Source organism: Eubalaena glacialis, chromosome 18 (assembly GCF_028564815.1).
Source record: "Eubalaena glacialis isolate mEubGla1 chromosome 18, mEubGla1.1.hap2.+ XY, whole genome shotgun sequence".
NCBI lineage: Eukaryota > Metazoa > Chordata > Mammalia > Artiodactyla > Balaenidae > Eubalaena > Eubalaena glacialis.
Window position 1 is genome coordinate 62,590,354 of NC_083733.1, and position 17,762 is coordinate 62,608,115.

The 17,762-nt window shown below is 55.5% G+C and overlaps 1 protein-coding gene across 1 annotated transcript; it reads left to right on the forward strand.

Annotated features, from left to right (window-relative positions):
- The first annotated feature begins 1,777 nt into the window (after window positions 1-1,777).
- Window positions 1,778-17,525, forward strand: PPFIA3 (PTPRF interacting protein alpha 3). Its single transcript, XM_061173403.1, has 28 exons — window positions 1,778-2,032; window positions 2,290-2,391; window positions 2,765-2,929; window positions 3,290-3,364; window positions 3,827-3,901; window positions 4,217-4,438; window positions 5,425-5,571; window positions 5,660-5,794; window positions 6,207-6,290; window positions 6,413-6,544; window positions 6,992-7,054; window positions 7,210-7,289; window positions 7,579-7,723; window positions 8,267-8,454; window positions 9,471-9,693; window positions 10,504-10,667; window positions 10,789-10,916; window positions 11,618-11,711; window positions 12,056-12,137; window positions 12,836-13,036; window positions 13,680-13,742; window positions 13,911-13,937; window positions 15,017-15,192; window positions 15,611-15,708; window positions 15,930-16,105; window positions 16,193-16,261; window positions 16,489-16,660; window positions 17,071-17,525. The coding sequence occupies exons 1-28, from the start codon at window positions 1,793-1,795 to the stop codon at window positions 17,127-17,129; spliced, it is 3,585 nt and encodes a 1,194-aa protein (XP_061029386.1). The 5' UTR covers window positions 1,778-1,792; the 3' UTR covers window positions 17,130-17,525.
- Window positions 17,526-17,762: the final 237 nt, after the last annotated feature.

A 17,762-nucleotide genomic window follows, 5' to 3' on the forward strand; every position in this document is an offset into this window, starting at 1 on the left:
GTTCTAGATTATGTCTAGATTATGTCTCCTGACTTAGGTTTGTTATGTACTGCATTAGGTCTGTTCTTAGATATCATTATCCTCCCCTCTGTGTTTGGGGTTCTGGGGTGACCCAGACACTCTTTTAAGTTATTGGATTGCTCTTGGCTTGTTCAAAGTTCCAGACCTGGGTTCTAGAATATGCCCTTCTATTTGGCCCCATGTGTGGATCCTACCCCAAGCACATTGTAAATGTGGAAGTGTATGTCCTCTCTGCACTCTGTACTGTGTCTTCTTGCACGTGGCCTTCTAGATTCTACACCCAGCCTAGCTGAATTTTGTTTCCTTCTCAGGGAATTTGAAGTTCTAGAGCAGCCTCCCTAAAACATCCTTAGTTGCATCTCATGAGAAGATTCTGGGTTTTAGATACCATGTTGGGTTTTGGTCTAAGTCTGGCCTGCCCTCTTAAAAACATTTTCTTGAATCTGATCTATGAGTGTTGGGATTCAGGTGTCTAGATTCCCAGACACACCTCTTCAAAGACCCAAGGTTACAGGCACCCAGCTGCCTCCTCTCCCAGGTCCCAGGGCCCTCAGTCCCCTCCTGTCCTCCCAGTAGTCCAAGGCCCCAGTCCCAGGCTTCAGACACAGTCCGAATATTGGGTGGAGCTGGAAATTATCTACTCTGAGAACCAGTTATGCGTCTGCCTGAAGGGAGAGAAAGAAAGGAGGGAAAGAGTGAAAGTCCCTCCTGCTTTCGGCTCAGCTAGATGGACCCGTCTGACCTGATGTGTGTGGAGGGAGTGACTCAGGAGACCTCCCTTCATCTCCACCCGCGGCTCATGCACCTGGACTCCTGGGTCCTGGGGGTCTTGACTTCTGAGTTCTGAGGGGGGAGAAGTCTGAAGGCTGAGATTTCTGGGTCTACAGTTGGAGGTTGAAAGCCCAGACTCTTGTGTCCTGGGAGGAAGGGGATGTGGTCTCTGACTCCTGGGACTGGGGAGGAGAAGGCTGGAGGCTCAGACTCCTCAGTCTGGGGGAAGGAGGGATAGGGGACCTAGATTCCTGTGACCTGAGAGAAGAGGTAGCTGGATCTTGGACTCCTGCGTAGTGGAAGATGGCTAGCATTGTCCCCACCATTTTTGTTTTTCCCGACTGGAGTGGGTCTTTAGATTCTCCTGGAGCTAGATATCTAGATATCTGGGAAGTTGAAGGAGGCAGGAATTGGGCTGAATAGCAGGTGAGGACCATCCCTGTGACATTATACAGGTGACTACGTACCAGTGACCTAATTCTGTGACCCCAGTTTTGTGGCCTCCTGAAGACATGGTCTCCCTCGCCTGGGCCTGAGTTTTCTAGCTCATGCAGTAGGTTGAAGGGGATTCTCAGCAGGGCCAGAATAGATAGTGATGTGCGGGGCCTGAGTTGCTTGAAGGGGCGGGACTTGGACCAGAGGGGAGGGGCCTGCAAACTTTCCACATTCACGCAGGCAATGGGGCACCCGGCTTCGGTTTCTCTGACTAGGCTGGGCCTAGATTTGCTGCCAGTGTCTGATGGAGTCTGACCTGTTTCTCCAAATGCTCTCACCCAGGTAGCCAGGCCTGGTTTCCTGGGAGCAATGGGTTTCCGTTTATCTTGTGCGATGATCGGAATGGATGGGCCTCAGTTTCTTCTGTGCAGCGCTTGGGTTGTCCTGCCTCAGTTTTCACTATGTAGTATCCCAGTGACCGTGCCTCAGTTTCGCTGGTGTGCTTTGACGAAGCCCCTCTCGGTTCCCTGCCCCCTCCCCGTACCCGCAGGCCAGCACCGCCGCCATGATGTGCGAGGTGATGCCCACCATCAGCGAGGATGGCCGGCGGGGTTCGGCGCTGGGCCCGGACGAGGCGGGCGGCGAACTGGAGCGCCTCATGGTCACGATGCTCACGGAGCGCGAGCGCCTGCTCGAGACGCTACGCGAGGCGCAGGACGGACTGGCTACGGCGCAGTTGCGGCTGCGCGAGCTGGGCCACGAAAAGGACTCGCTGCAGCGCCAGCTCAGCATCGCGCTGCCCCAGGTCTGGGCGGGGCCTGGGCGGGGCCTGAGGGAGGCGGGGCCTGGACTCACGAAGGCACAGGGAGGGCGGTCCGGAAGGGGCGGAACTTGGCACTTGGAAGGGGGAGTGGCTTGCCGGTGGTGGGCGGGGCCTGAGCCGCTTGAAGGGGCGGGACTTGGCAGAGAGGGGAGGGGTCTCCAAACCTCCCAGTCCTATGGAATGAGGGAGATGGGGAAAAGGATTGATCTGATTGTCCGATCCTGACCACATCTGGACAGGAGTTTGCGGCTCTGACGAAGGAGCTGAACTTGTGTCGGGAGCAGCTACTGGAACGGGAGGAAGAAATTGCGGAGCTGAAGGCAGAGCGGAACAATACTCGGGTGAGAGGTCTTGGGGCGGGACCTAAGTGCGGTGGGCGGGGCCTTGGGTGTTGCAGCCTGACCCATTGTTTTTCCTCTATCTCGCCTTCCTTTCTTCTCCCTGCTCCTACAACTTGGCGGGTCTCCTCTGGTCCCCTCCTTCCTTCATGTCCCCTCCCCTATCTCCATAACTGTTCTCATTTCCTGTACCACTCCTTCCTTGACCTGCCCCCCACCTCTGTTATCCCTCTCTTTTCCTGACCTGTCTCTCTCCATACCACTTTGCTTGGCTCCACCTCTACCATGTGTCCGCCCCACCTGTCTGAATCCTCTTCCTTCACTCTGCCTCTCTTCCCTTGACACTTTTCCTTGGCCCGGTGCCCTATCTCTGTAGCTTCTCCTAGAGCACCTGGAGTGCCTGGTGTCCAGGCACGAGAGGTCACTGCGTATGACTGTGGTAAAGCGCCAGGCCCAGTCCCCGGGAGGGGTCTCTTCCGAGGTGGAGGTACTCAAGGCTCTAAAATCCCTCTTCGAGCACCACAAGGCCCTGGATGAGAAGGTATGAGAATTGAAAGAGCCTGGTTACAGAACAGAAACTCGTGGTTGGCTGGGGCTATGTTGAATGGCAGAAATTCTGGCCGTGATTGGTTGGGGATGGCCCAAGTGGGAAGAATGTTGACTGTAATTGACTGAGACAAGTTATGCAGACTGGGACCTGAGTGGCTGATAATAGAAAAATATAATAGGATGGGGGATACCAGCGGGTGAGGCTGCCTTGGTAGCTAGTTGGGGATGCACACATACTATAAATAGAGGAATGCTAATGTCGCCCCATCAGGTCCATCCCAAAGGTGTTCTGCATCAACTGTCCTCGATCGGGTCTGATCTCCATCTCACACTGTCTTGCCCCCACCCCCAGGTCCGGGAGCGGCTGCGAATGGCACTGGAGCGGGTGGCAGTGCTAGAGGAAGAGTTGGAGCTGAGCAATCAGGAGGTGGGGGCGTGACCAAGAAGGAGGAGGGACTAATGAACTACCAATGGGGTGGAACTGATTGGGTGGGCCCTAGAATCTGTTGGGAGCAGGACTAGGGCAGAAGACCAGTGGGGTAGGACTATGGAGAAAACCAGTGAGGTTCCTAAGGAGGAACTCATTGGGCAGGACTAAGGGGAGTACAGTGAGACTAAGGTGAGAACCAGGGCTTGGGCTAAGGGAAAGAACTGACTATGGAAGAAATGGTTGGGTGGGGAAAGTCAGGACACCTCCACAAGTAGGCTAAGGTTAAGAATAAAGGTGGACTTCCTCTCTGGTGGGGGGCTAAGGAGACATATAATGACGGCACAGGGTCTAAGGGTAGACTGTGGGATAAGGGTGGCCCCAGCAGGACCAGTGCCAGTGGGAAGTACAAACGGGGTTTCTAGGGCCTCTTTTGCCCTGATCTCCCTTTCCCATTGCCAGACTCTGAGCCTTCGAGAGCAGCTGTCCAGGCGCCGGTCGGGGCTAGAGGAGCCCGGCAAGGATGGGGATGGGCAGGTAAGAGGTGGAAGTCTTTCCTTCCCCTTGCTCTTCATTGGTCCTCCTCACTGTGATCCCACTCAGCCCCCTGACTTTGTGATGGTCCTTTTAATGTTTGGTACGATTCTCACTGACCCTAGGACATCTGAACGCCTCAGACCCTTACTGGCCTTTGACCTCTGATTCAAGTCAGCTAGCTAACTTTTGTGACCTCCATGGCTCTTACTGATCTTTGATCCCCCCTCACCCCCATCAGTTTTCTCCTTGCGTTCTCTATCTCTGTGTTCCCCACTCTGAGTTCTGTCCCTTCCTCCCTCACTGTCCCCATTCCAGACTCTTGCCAATGGCCTGGGTCCTGGCGGGGATTCGAACCGGCGCACGGCAGAGCTGGAGGAGGCCCTGGAGCGGCAGCGGGCGGAGGTGTGCCAGCTGCGGGAGCGCCTGGCGGTGTTGTGCCGCCAGATGAGCCAGCTGGAGGAGGAGCTGGGCACAGCCCACCGCGAGCTGGGTAAGGCCGAGGAAGCTAACGCCAAGCTCCAGCGCGACCTCAAGGAGGTGAGGCCGGAGCCCCTGGTGGGCTGCCCTCTGTCCCTTCCCTCCCCTCAACTCTTCTTATCCCCCTTTGCCCACAGTCACAGAATTCACAAATCTGGATTCAGTCCACAAGCTGCGTGGACTCTTCTCCTCTCTGAGTCTCAGTTTCCTCACCTAATGGGATTTATGACCCTTGTCAGAGAGTTGGCACATGGCACATACTTGGTAGCCACCCAGTATCTTGTTGTAGTTATTATGTTATCATTGGGAAATTCTCTTGCACCTCTTAACTGAACTCCTTTGTCTGCATTTCACCCCATCCTGGCTGAGGTTCCTTGACCTTAACTCCCACGCTGCGGGGACTGCTGTGAAATGTGGGGCATGGATTCTTGAAAGCATTGAATGAGAAAGAAGAGAGAGCACTTTAGTTTTCATCATCCACTGGGGCTTTTACCTCGGGTTTCAAGTGTGGATGGCCCCAGAGCTTATTGGGAAGTGTGGTCCCACCACACCGGCTCCCAGGCAGGAGTCCTTCCCCCATGAGACCCTGGAGCACCTTCTCTGGTTTTCTAAGCGTGCGCTACCCTGGGGGCTCTTGGGAGATGTTGCCTCCCAGGTGGAAGGGACCTTTGTTTCCTCTGAGACCCTAGGGCACTTGCTCTGTGATTCTAAACCTGAGCTGTGCCAGAAGTTGCTGAAAAATCTAAGGCCTGGATTTTTGAGGCAAGTGGGCTAAGAAGAGTGGAGACATTCCATCTCATGGGTCTTTGGTCATCCATATGAGGAGGGTCTAAGCCAGTACTGCCCCAGAAGTTTATGGGAGGTGCTGTACCACCACTTTAACTATCAGGTGGCAGGGGATCTAATGTTGGCTATGCCTGGGCAGGTGTGGTTCCATCATTCCGACACCCTGAGGGCAGGGGACTTCATTTCCCAGGATACCCCGGGGTGCCTGAACTGGGGTTCTAAGCCTAGGCTACCCCCGCGGCCCTCTGTCACCTCCGCAGGCGCTGGCGCAGCGGGAGGATATGGAGGAGCGGATCACGACGCTAGAGAAGCGCTACCTGAGTGCCCAGCGAGAGGCCACGTCTCTGCACGACGCCAACGACAAGCTGGAAAACGAGCTGGCCAGCAAGGAGTCGCTGTACCGGCAGGTGGGAGGACGGCCGAGGAGGGGCGGTGGGGGCGAGGCCGTGGCTAGTTTGACCTAGCTCCTCCCTTCCCCCTGTCTGTGTCCCCCAGAGTGAAGAGAAGAGCCGTCAGCTGGCCGAGTGGCTGGACGACGCCAAGCAGAAGCTGCAGCAGACGCTGCAGAAGGCGGAGACCTTGCCGGAGATAGAGGCCCAGCTGGCCCAGCGGGTGGCGGCGCTCAACAAGGTGAAGGGACGCCTGGGGCGGCGCCTTGAGACTCTGGGGCAAAGGGGCGGGGCTTGGAGGAGGCAGGGCCTGAGTCTGGAGGGGTAGGAGACCCACAGCCCTAATTCTGCTGAAAAGGGCAGGGCCTGGGGTCTAGGGAAGGGACGTGACTTGGGATGGTTGCAGCGCCTGGAGGTTTGGTGGGGGGTGGTGCTCTCTAGTTTGGACTGAACAGATGGGGAGAACATAAACTGAGAAGGGGACAGGGCCTGTAGACTAGAGGAGAGGGCAGGGCTTGAATCACAAGTGCAGGGTCTGGAGTCCTGTGGGGGAGGAGCCTGGGGCCTGGAAGCCAGCCTTGGAGGAGGTGGGGCCTGGAGGCTGACTGCGTCCTAGTGGGACAAAGTCAGATGCCATGGGTTCCATCCTCTAGGCTGAGGAACGTCATGGGAATTTTGAGGAGAGGCTTCGGCAGCTGGAGGCCCAGTTGGAGGAGAAGAACCAGGAGCTGCAGCGGGTGAGGAGGCTTTGAGGCTTGGGGGATGCGCCTAGATGAGGGGGCTGTGCCGGGGGGCGGGAGCTCGGAGCAGGGACAGCGCTCGGGGCTTGAGCACCTCTGCTCTGTTCTCCTCTGGGCAGGCCCGACAGCGGGAGAAGATGAACGATGACCACAATAAGCGGCTGTCCGAGACAGTGGACAAGCTGCTGAGTGAGTCCAACGAACGGTTGCAGCTTCACCTCAAGGAGCGCATGGGGGCACTGGAGGAGAAGGTGTGCCCCAGCCTAGGACTCCAATAAGCTGGAATCTTGGGGCCCCAGACCTTTCCCCAAACAGTTATCTGAGATCTCCCCAAATCTGGGCATCCTGAATTTGAAATTGATAGACTACTCTATTGCTCGGACCACCACACTTTCACCTAGTTTAAACACCCTAGAGCTGAATTCTGGGGCACCTACAGCCTGAATTCTTGGCTTTTGCCCAAGCCTCTCACCCTGTGGACCCTCAAACTCTGAATCCGTGGAAATTTCACAGGACGCTGAATCTTGGGCTCCCAGGGACTCCCTGCCTTAGCAGCATCTTCGGCTCCACAACCCTCTCCCCATCCAGCTCACCATTCAAGCCCACCTCATTCCCCCTGGGGTCCCCTCAGGCCTGTCTCTGCGCACTGGAGGCTGCTTCCAGATTCCGCCCCCTCACTGCCCCCCTGCCCCCCACAGAACTCACTAAGCGAGGAGATCGCCAGCATGAAGAAGCTTCAGGATGAGCTGCTGCTCAACAAGGTAGGGAGGGGGCTGGGGGGGGGGCTTGGGGGTGAGGGCCAGGGAAATGGAGCAGGCATTGCTGGGGTTGGAATCAGCCTGGCTGGGAGGGGCTGACACTCAGTGGGGGGGAGGGGGCAGATTCTGACCTGACATCTCCAACCTCCTCCCCCCAGGAGCAGCTCTTGGCGGAGATGGAGCGCATGCAGATGGAGATTGACCAGCTGCGGGGGAGGCCGCCGTCCTCCTACTCCAGGTGACAGTAATCTTCCTGTCCCACCTCTGCCCATGGAGCCCCCTTGGCCAAGCACATCCCTTCTGATACGAAGTCTCCCCCACCCCACTCCCTGTCCTCCTGAGACTTCCACTGGTCCCTGTTATTTTTGACCCCTGACTTCATGACCTCTGACCCCAGACCCTTTTTCCTAACCTTTGGCTTCAGATCCCTCTCCCAATCCTCTGACCCCAAGCCCTTCCCCATGACCACTCACCTCTGTTTCCTTTTCCTGACCCTTGGTCTCTGACTGCCCTCTCTATGCCCACAGATCTCTCCCTGGCAGTGCCCTGGAGCTCCGTTACTCCCAGGCACCCACATTACCTTCTGGCGCCCACCTGGACCCCTATGGGGCCGGCAGTGGCCGGGCAAGCAAGAGGGGTCGCTGGTCAGGGGTCAAAGATGAGCCGTCTAAGGTCAGCAGCCACTTCTGGGGCCTGGACTGAGCAGGGCTTGGGAGGGCAGCAGTAGGAGGTGAAGCCCAACATGCAGGACTCTGGGAGGGGACTGAGTTGAGAAGCAAGGTCTCCTGAACCCACACTGTCTTCTCTTCTTCTTCCGTCATCCCCACTTGCCTCGATGGCTCTTCACGTGGATGTCCTGCTGCCTGGTGAGAACTTTAGAGGAATGATGGGGTGGGAAGAGGGGTGGGTTTGGGGGGATGGTATGCAGGGTGTAGAATCCTAGAATGGATGGGGCCAAGTGAAGAAAGGAAGTGGGCTGGGTCAAAGGAAACAGTGGAATCAGGGGAGAGGGCAGAGTCATGGGTGGTCAAGAAGAAGGACCCACCAAGAGAGAAAGCTGGGCTGGGGGGCTGGGTCACATGGTGAGGGCAGTCAGTGTCAGGGGACATGGGCAGGGTTATAGAGGGTGGGCAAGGTCAGGATAGGTGAGGGAAGACCCAGCACCTACCTCGGCCCTTGTCCACCTGGCATCTGTCTGTCTCCACACAGAGATAGGAGTGGGAGCGGTCTGCCCCTGCGGGGTCCATGCCCCCTCCATTCCCTGGGGAGCTGGATGGCTCAGATGAGGAGGAGGCGGAGGGGATGTTTGGAGCTGAGTTGCTATCTCCCAGTGGGCAGGCTGATGTGCAGACACTGGCCATCATGCTTCAGGAGCAGCTGGAGGCCATCAACAAAGAGATCAAGTGAGCACTGGCCCAGTTCTTCCCCACCCTGCCTGAGCTTAGCCCAAGGCCCCTCTGGCTCTGGAGACTAATCTGCACACCTAAGCCCAACTCCTTTCCTCAACATCCTCAAGGAATTCTCCCAGCCCAACACTATCCAGGAATCCCTGAGGAAATACCAAGAAGTCTCCTATGTGCTATATATACATTACACACCCCCCGGCCGGTACTCACAATTTCCCAATATACCCAAGACTGCATCCCCAAATGCCAAAATTCACAATCCAGTCCATCAAGAATCCTCCATTACATCATGGCTTTCATGGCTTCACACAACAATTACCCAGAGACTCCCAGTACCCTACGAATCTCAACACAACACAAGGTCCCCCAGTCCGAAACACCTTGAGAACCTCAACTCTAGATAACAAGAATTTCTACCTAATATAACAACAATCCTCAATTTATTAAGAATCCCCCATCACATAAAGTCTACCCTGATTCCCCAGAAATTGCCCTATTTAACAATTCTCTAATAAAACACTTTCCATGGGCCCCAGCAAACGTATCAACATGACCATCATCTTCCATTCAAACTTGTTGTGACTTGAGACAGTGACTCTCACCAAATGTCTCTATGACCTTCCCAGATCCTAGGTTGACCTCAGAGTCCCTGATCTCACTCTGCTCTTATGAGCTTGCTCTTGCTGTCCTCCTTGGAACTTGACCTCTTGCCCATAGTAATCCATTTGTGCTTTTCCATAACCACTTGTTTACTATCAGCGTCATCCTGATGCAGATCCTGATCATCCTGTCATCCCTAATCTCTCCACGACCTCCTGAGCCTATCATGATCCCTTGACTCTCCTTGAACCTGTGAGGCCATCAGGGATCCACCAAGACCCTCTAACCTCATTGTCCCTTCCTCAGAATTATTTTTGCTCCGCCAAGCCTTCCTGGCACATTGGGATCCCCCAACTCCCTCTCCTATTGTCTGCCTGAGTCCTCTCACCCCATCTCCCCCTTTTCCTCCTCAGGTTAATCCAAGAGGAGAAGGAGACAACAGAACAGAGGGCAGAAGAGCTGGAGAGCCGGGTGTCTGGCTCGGGCCTGGACTCACTGGGCCGCTACCGCAGTAGCTGCTCACTGCCCCCCTCCCTCACCACCTCTACCCTTGCCAGCCCCTCCCCTCCCAGCTCTGGCCACTCAACACCCCGTCTGGCACCCCCTAGCCCTGCCCGTGAGGGCACCGACAAAGCTGTGAGTATTCTTAAGTCTCCTTAGCTTGGTGGTGGTGGTGGGAGGTCATAAACAGGGCTCCCTAACAAAAAGCAACAATGACCAACACACCAGTGATTTTCAAAAGCAACCTTAGCTTTCCCTAAAAGCTCCAACTCAAAGGGCAAATGGGAGGCTGAGCCACTGGGTTCCTGAACCCTAACTTGTACTTTAGTCAGATCTGATCTACTTTTACCTGTTTTATGCATTAAGTTTCTGCATAGGATTTTTATTTTTATTTTTTTACTTTTATTTTTTATTTTTTTGGCCATGCCATGCGGCTTGAGGGATTTTAGTTCCCCCACCAGGGATCGAACCCTGGGCCCTGTCAGTGAGAGCACCAAGTCCTAACTACTGGATGGCCAGGGAATTCCCACTGCATAGGATTTTTAGAAAAATGTCTCTGTGACCAAATATACATTTGAGAACTACCATTAGATCCTCAGAATTGACCTTTGAGGGAGGCGCAATATCTATATGCCCTATTTTATTGCCTTAAACTCAGATTTCCTACTTTCAGAACCTGTAACTCATTAGCTTTCCTTGAGGCTGAGCAGATCCCACTCCTGACACCAGAAGCTAAGACAGTATAAATATGGGCTTATCAAGCTCCAGAGGGACTGCAGTTATTGCCTTTATATTTGTGCAACTCACCCGCACTTAATCTAGGCTATCTTTAGAAGTGGTTCCCCAAATCAGGGGTATCCCAGACACCTCGTAGACATCCCAACTAATGAGCCCCCAACATGATCCCTCCGATTCAATATAGCATCTCTGCCTCTCTGTCTCCAGAATCATGCCCCCAAGGAGGAAGCTGGGGCTCCACGAATGGAGGGACCAGCAATCCCAGGAGACACCCCACCTCCCACTCCTCGTTCTGCCCGCCTTGAGAGAATGACCCAGGCCTTGGCACTGCAGGCGGGATCCCTGGAAGATGGAGGGCCCTCACGGGGAAGGTCAGTAAGAATAAGGGATGGGACAGGGAGGGACTTGCTTGGGAGGAGGTGGTGGGAGTGGACAAAGACTTGGGATGAGAGGCGGCATCCCAGATGGCATCTATCTGTCCTGCTCCCCCAGTGAGGGCACCCCAGATTCCCTGCACAAAGCTCCCAAGAAGAAGAGCATCAAGTCATCCATAGGCCGTCTCTTTGGCAAGAAGGAGAAGGGGCGAATGGGACCACCAGGTCGGGACAGCTCTTCTCTGGGTGAGTCCCCTGATTCCCTCTCTCCCTTCCTTTCTTCCTTCCTTCTTCTTCTTTACATATTCATTTGACGTACAATCCTGTCTTCATTCATTTGGTAATTCATTTAGAACACTGGAACCTTGGCAGAGGTAGAGGGGAGGAGAAGGGACAAGGAAAGGGCACTCTGAGGCCTGCCTGAGTGACTGGTGGGCAAATGAATTTGTTATGTTATTTACCTATTTTTTAAATAGAGAAAGAGGGAGGAGCATCCTAAAGGCAGGGCATCTGATGGGCTGGAGCCTGCTTGTCTGGTTTGTGAAATCCAAGTTAGTTAAATTTTCAGGAATTTTATGAGCTGCTTTGACATCACATTGGTAGCTTGAAATTGGTGGGATTATTTACACCATGGAAATTGGCATATGCTACAAATCAGGAAATACCTTCTCCTTCCCCAGGGAGCCAGTTGTTAAATATTTACCAGCACACCACTGCCAGCTTACCAAGGCCAGCCCAGTGAATCCAGCCCTATTTTGGGGATTTCTCCAATTCCTTGCCTAGGAGGTGACATTGGTCCCTGTCTGGTTTTATCACTCCCTCTGTGTGGCCGCATTTACTAATCCCTCTGGGCCTCTGCTTTCCTGGCATCCTTCTCAACCCCCCAGCATCAAAGATTCTGCCTCCCCTTTGAGACTCTCCAAATTTTGGCCCCTCCCTGCCTCCAGCTGGAACACCCTCAGACGAGACATTGGCCACTGACCCTCTGGGGCTAGCCAAGCTGACAGGCCCAGGAGACAAGGACCGAAGGAACAAGAGGAAGTGAGTGTGGGTGTGTGGTGTGGAGGTGGGGAGGGTTGGTCATAAGTGAGAAGAAAATTCTGGGAGGGGGTGTCCAAGATCCTGAACTTGCTTGCCTGGGAACTTGGGAACCCTTAGAGTTTTTCTTTTCTTTTATTCCCCCTTTCCTCTTGATTAGTGTGGGTGTGTTGGGGGGAGGGAAGGTGGATTACAAAGATTCACATGTATTTTTTTTAGCCTCCTGCCATGTTTTTTACATTCATAAAAATTGCTTTGGTGGGGGGATGCAGTTGGTGAAGGGGGCCATCCAAGAGGGCTAGGTGTCTCTGCCCCTGAGATCTCCTGCCCTGGCCCCTTCTCCCCAGGCATGAACTTCTGGAAGAGGCCTGCCGTCAGGGCCTGCCTTTTGCTGCCTGGGATGGGCCCACTGTGGTCTCCTGGCTAGAGGTACTGGGGCCCCGAAACGTCCTGACTCTTTATCCCCAATTGGTCTGAGAACCCCACCCTTAGGGCTGGCCGGGTCCACCTAGTACCATCCTCCTAACTCAGAGGTGGCGGTGGAGAGGAGTTGGTGGGGGGGGAGGCCCTGGGAGGGGTCAGGCTTCTTGTAGATCTTCCTGTTGCTCTTTTTCCTTCTCCCCTCACCCCTGTCCTTCTGGCCATGCCCACCTTGGTCCTGTTGTCTCTCTCTATCTCTTTGTGTCTTCCCATGTCTCTCTCTCTCTGTGTGTCTCTATTTTCCTGCCTCTCTCCCCATCTCTGTGTTTTTGTCATTCCCCGTATTTCTTCCCATGTCTCTCTATGTCTTTTGCTCCTTTCTCTCCCCATCTCTGCCTCTCATCTCTGTGTGTTTCTCCTCGTCTCTGTCTCTCCCCAACTCTCTCTTTCCCCTCTGACTCTGGTATTACCCTTCTCTGACTCTCCTCCTTTGTTTTCCTGTGTCTCCCTCTGACTCTCGCATCTCTTTGCCTTGCCCTCCTCTCACTGCTTTCTCATGTCTTTCTGTTTCTCTCCCATTTGCCTTTCCCCATCTCTCTGTCTCCCTCTCTCCCTTTCTTTCTGTTCCTCTCCCACTTCTCCTCCTGTATGTCTCTGTCTCTCTGTCTCATTTTTTCCCCGTTTCTCCCTTCCTCCCTCTGGTCCAGCTGTGGGTAGGCATGCCTGCGTGGTATGTGGCCGCCTGCCGGGCCAATGTCAAGAGTGGTGCCATCATGGCCAACTTGTCAGACACGGAGATCCAGCGCGAGATCGGCATCAGCAACCCACTGCACCGGCTCAAGCTGCGCCTCGCTATCCAGGAGATGGTCTCACTCACCTCACCCTCTGCTCCTGCCTCCTCCCGCACTGTGAGTGTCCAGGGGCCAATCCCAGCCCCTGCTGTCTTGCTGTCTCAAGGCCCCGCCTACTGTCCTCAGAGTAGCCAATCGTGGGCCCGCTCACTCCAGCTCTGTCTGATACACCCTGCTCCCCACAGTTTCTCACCTGGATTATCTCTTGAGAGTGGGGTCTCCCTTCAGGTCCCTCTGCCTCCCCTCAGGCTGTTTTACACACTGAAGCCAGAGGGATCCCATCCCGGAGAAAAAGCCAAATTCATATGGTTCTCTACAGGGCCCTTGATGAGGGGCCCCTATCCCCCCCCTTTTCTACTCTGCTTCTTGGCCCTTGCTGCTCCCTTTCCTAGGAGCACCCCTCCCTCTTTTTCCCCCAAGGCTGGCTCCTGCTCATCCTTGAAGTCTCAGCTTAAATGTCACCACCTCCAAGAGGCCTCCCAACTCAACGGCTAAACTAGTACCGGCCCCATCACCCCAACACATGAACACCTATTTTTTTTCCCATAGCACATACTGACTTCTAAAATTTTATCATTTTGTTCCATACAGAAAATTATGTGTTCCCATGCCTAATTCGGTTCCTCCAGGAGCACGACCTCCTTCCCCTCCCCTGTTCAGAAGCCCTCTCTCAACCTCTGTAACACCCCTCGCCCCTCAGTCCACAGGAAACGTGTGGATGACACATGAAGAGATGGAGTCCCTTACCGCGACGACCAAGCCTGTGAGTGCCCCCTGCCGGTGGCCTTGGGGGTGGCACTAACTTTCCCTCGGGAGGAGCAGGGAGGGCGGATGAATCTGTGGCTGTCTGTCCGTCTCTTCGTCCCTCCCGCCCTCCTCCACCTGCCCCTTAACCCACCCCTTCTCTCCCCTCTTCCCACTAACTGGTCAGGAGACCAAGGAGATCAGCTGGGAGCAGGTAGGGGGCGCGGGGCGGGCCGTGGGCGCATGAACAGGCTGTGCACGCTGCATGGACGCCCCTCCTTCTCCGAGCCCCGCCCCGCCCCTCGCCGGAGCATTCCATCCTCACCGCGGGAGGGGGGCGCTGCGCGGAGCTCTGCTCCTGTCTGTGGCTTGGTGGGGGTCGGCGTAAAAGCCCGGCTATTCCACTGTTAGTGGTGCACGGGTCATTCCATTATGCTGGGTTGCGGGGGCTCCACGGGCTCTTTCATTGCTCTAACTAGAGGGAGGTGCTGAGCAGCTTTTTTCCCTAGAAAAGAGGGAAGTGGGATTGTTCCACTGTACTGGGGTGAAAAGGGAAAGCATTTGGGGCGGGGGGGGGGGGCGGCAGGTCAGGGTGAGAAGTTGGGGAGAAGGAGCTACATTTTGTTCTCAAGAGGGGAGAGGGATGACCTCACCTGAGACAGAGGAGCTATGTTGGGTCTTTGTTTCCCAGCAAGGGGGAAGGTATGGATTATTTCCTTATGCTAAGAGGAGTGAAGGATTTGGGGTTGATCCAGAATATTGTCCTGGGCCAGATATAGCTAGACTAGTATTTTGGGGACAGTGCAAGAGTGGTGGATAGATCCATTATCCTTTGTTGGGGAGAGAGCTACATTGGAAGAATCCGTTGTGCTGACTTGGGGGAGTAGTGATGTTGGACTGATCCATTGTTCTGAGTTGGGACAACTTTAGACTAGAGCTTCCTAAACTTTAATGTACAGTTCAGATAACCTGAGAATCTTGTGAGAATAAAATTTTGATTCAGTAGCCTAGGGTCTGAGATTCTGCAACTCCAGCAAGTTCACAAGTGATGATAATGCTGTGGGTCCAAGGACCACACTTTGAGTAGACAAGGGTCTATGCTGTCATAATGAAGGAAAGGGAGATAATTTTGGATTGTCCATTGTCCTGAGCAGAGATTGGCCATTGTCCTGCTATGGGATGGAGAAAGAACAACCTCGGATCTGGGGGAGGGGGGTTGGACTATACCCTTTCATACATACATGGGAAGGGGTCAGAGGGCCTGACTTCTCCCCCACCTGCCCATGGCCCCAGATCCTGGCATATGGCGACATGAACCATGAATGGGTGGGGAACGACTGGCTGCCCAGCCTGGGGCTGCCCCAGTACCGCAGCTACTTCATGGAGTCGCTGGTGGATGCCCGAATGTTAGATCATCTTAACAAGAAGGAGCTCCGGGGCCAACTCAAGATGGTGGACAGCTTCCACAGGTGGGGGTTGCCTGGCCCGTGGTGACAGTCCAAGGGGGGAAGCCCCACTTCTAGAGAGTCTTTGGCAAATAGGACCAGTGATGGGGAATTCCTTGGACTATCTTTGGTCCTCTAGCCCTGATTGTCAGGCAGTCCAGACTCCTGTGCCCCTTCCACCCATAAGAAGGCCCACTAGGAACAGCCCAAGTCCTGAGACAGCTTAGCTAGTTGACCCCATACCCCTTACAGGTTGGCTAATAGGAACTGCTTTTTGAAAATATTGCAATTCCTGGGAAGGTCAGCAATCAGTAGAACAGATCCAATGGAGCAATTCCCCAACCTCTGCCAGAAGACCACGGACAACGGGGAGAGCCCGATAGGAGTAGCAGTCATTGGGGTACGAGGGCTCATCTGTAACTCCACTGTCTCTGCTACTCAGGGTGAGTCTGCATTACGGGATCATGTGCCTGAAACGGCTCAACTATGACCGGAAGGACTTGGAGCGGAGGCGGGAAGAGAGTCAGACCCAGATCCGAGGTGAGTAGAAAAGTGTAAACGTCCAGCTGGGAGCCAAGTTGGAGGGGTTTGGAGCAGTGCTGGAGGAGGCATAAATAGGGGAGGGGAGGGAGGCCAGGGAAGAGGGGGTGGAGCCAGCATAGGGGCGTGGCCAGGAAGAGGAAGTGGGGATGGAGATATGGGATAAATTGGAAGGGCCTGGCCCCAGGAGGGGAGCAGCTGAGGGTCCCTTCTGTCCCCAGACGTGATGGTGTGGTCCAATGAGCGGGTCATGGGTTGGGTGTCCGGGCTGGGCCTGAAGGAATTCGCCACGAACCTCACGGAGAGCGGGGTGCACGGGGCGCTGCTCGCCCTGGACGAGACCTTCGACTACTCTGACCTGGCCTTGCTCCTGCAGATCCCCACACAGAATGCACAGGTGAGCTGCCGCTAGGCCCTGGGCACACTGGGCATCCCCACCTCACAGACTGCACGCTGCAACCCCTCTCCCACCTCTCCTCCCCAGGCCCGGCAGCTCTTGGAGAAGGAATTCAGCAACCTCATCTCCTTGGGCACAGACAGGCGGCTGGATGAGGTGGGCGCAGCAGCAGCATAGGAGGAGACTCCACTCCCAGCGGCACCTCTAGGCTGGGAGCTGAAGGGGTGGGGCTTGACTTTGCCAGCGAGTCCTGGTTGGAGGAGGTGCCAGAAAAGGGGCGGGGTTAAAGGAGGGACGGACCCGGAGAGGGGTGGAGTCAAATGAAGGGGCGGAGTCGGAACGCGGCCCTAGTCCCTCACCGGCTGCCGGGCCCCTATACCTAGGACAGTGCCAAGTCCTTCAGCCGCTCCCCATCCTGGCGGAAGATGTTCCGAGAGAAGGACCTCCGAGGCGTAACCCCTGACTCAGCTGAGATGTTGCCCCCCAACTTTCGTTCGGCCGCAGCAGGGGCCCTGGGCTCGCCGGGGCTTCCTCTCCGCAAGCTGCAGTCGGAAGGTGGGCGGATCCCAAACGCGACAGCCTCTCATCCCCTCCCTTTCCTCGGGGGTAGGAACCTCCCTCTTCAGGTTCTGAAATGGCCTAGTCCTTTCTCCCCCAACCATGACAAATGGACCGCTCCTATAAGCCAACCTCCTCAACCCCACCACACCCCCTTTCCAGGGTGGGAAATGAGCTCTTCCAGTGTCACCTGGGATACTTTGAAGGAATCCAAGGCTATGGGAAAGGGTGGGAAACCGGCTTGGAGCTAGGCGGTCGCTGTCATCTCGGGAGGGGAAATCCAAGGGAGGACGCTTGGGGTTGAGGATCGGAGAAATACTGGGGGAGGAAGTGGGCGTGTGTGTGTGTGTGTATGTGTGTGTGCGTGCGCGCTTTCCAGGCTGAATCGCTGCTCACTCTCCCTCCAGGCCAGACTTCTGGGAGTTCCCGGGCAGACGGCGTTTCTGTCCGGACCTATTCCTGCTAGTGTACGCCTCCAGGTGAGGACTGTACTGGGCGCTCTTGGGGTTCTGGGCGGCACAATGGATCTTCACAGCTGCACGCACTGCCTGGCGTCAATGCAGGTGACCTCACTCGGACGGAAGAACCTTTCAGAGGCTGGGCTGTTTCCCCTCCTGCCCAGAGTATGGTCTCGCCGGGGAGAGCTTGCTGGGGAGCTCACGCCGCGGATTGGACCATCTGTACAGACAAGCGGGGAATGCTGGTCCCTGCCTCACAAATGGACTTGGCCTGGACCAAACCACATGCACTGGACTGAGAGGGGGGAAGAAAAAGGCAGGAAGAAATCCCGCCCCAAACTTCCGCCTCCCTTTCCTCTACTTTGTAATTTATTGATCAGTTTCCGGTGGGAGATGGGTGCCCTTTCCCCGCGGGAAGGGGGCGGGGCGGGGCGGGGCGGGGCGGGGCGGGGCGGGGCTTCCCTCCCGGGCCGCATGCGGGGAGAGGCTGCCCCCTCCCCTTTCTTCCCAGTCGCGGGGCCCAAGTCGTCCTTCTTCGTCCGAAAGGAGGGGAGGGGGGACTCGCTGCTAAAAGCCTCGCCCTTTGTGCCACTCAGCCCTGCCCCGCGGCGTCCGGTCGCCGGTGCCTGGGGTCAGCCGCG

Excerpts from the sequence above, each read along its gene's own strand:
- PPFIA3 (XM_061173403.1), top strand. The coding sequence starts at position 1,793 with ATGATGTGCGAGGTGATGCCCACCATCAGCGAGGATGGCCGGCGGGGT. Across the intron at positions 2,392-2,764 it reads CAGAGCGGAACAATACTCGG|CTTCTCCTAGAGCACCTGGA; the intron begins GTGAGAGGTCTT and ends CTATCTCTGTAG. Across the intron at positions 5,572-5,659 it reads AGGAGTCGCTGTACCGGCAG|AGTGAAGAGAAGAGCCGTCA; the intron begins GTGGGAGGACGG and ends TGTGTCCCCCAG.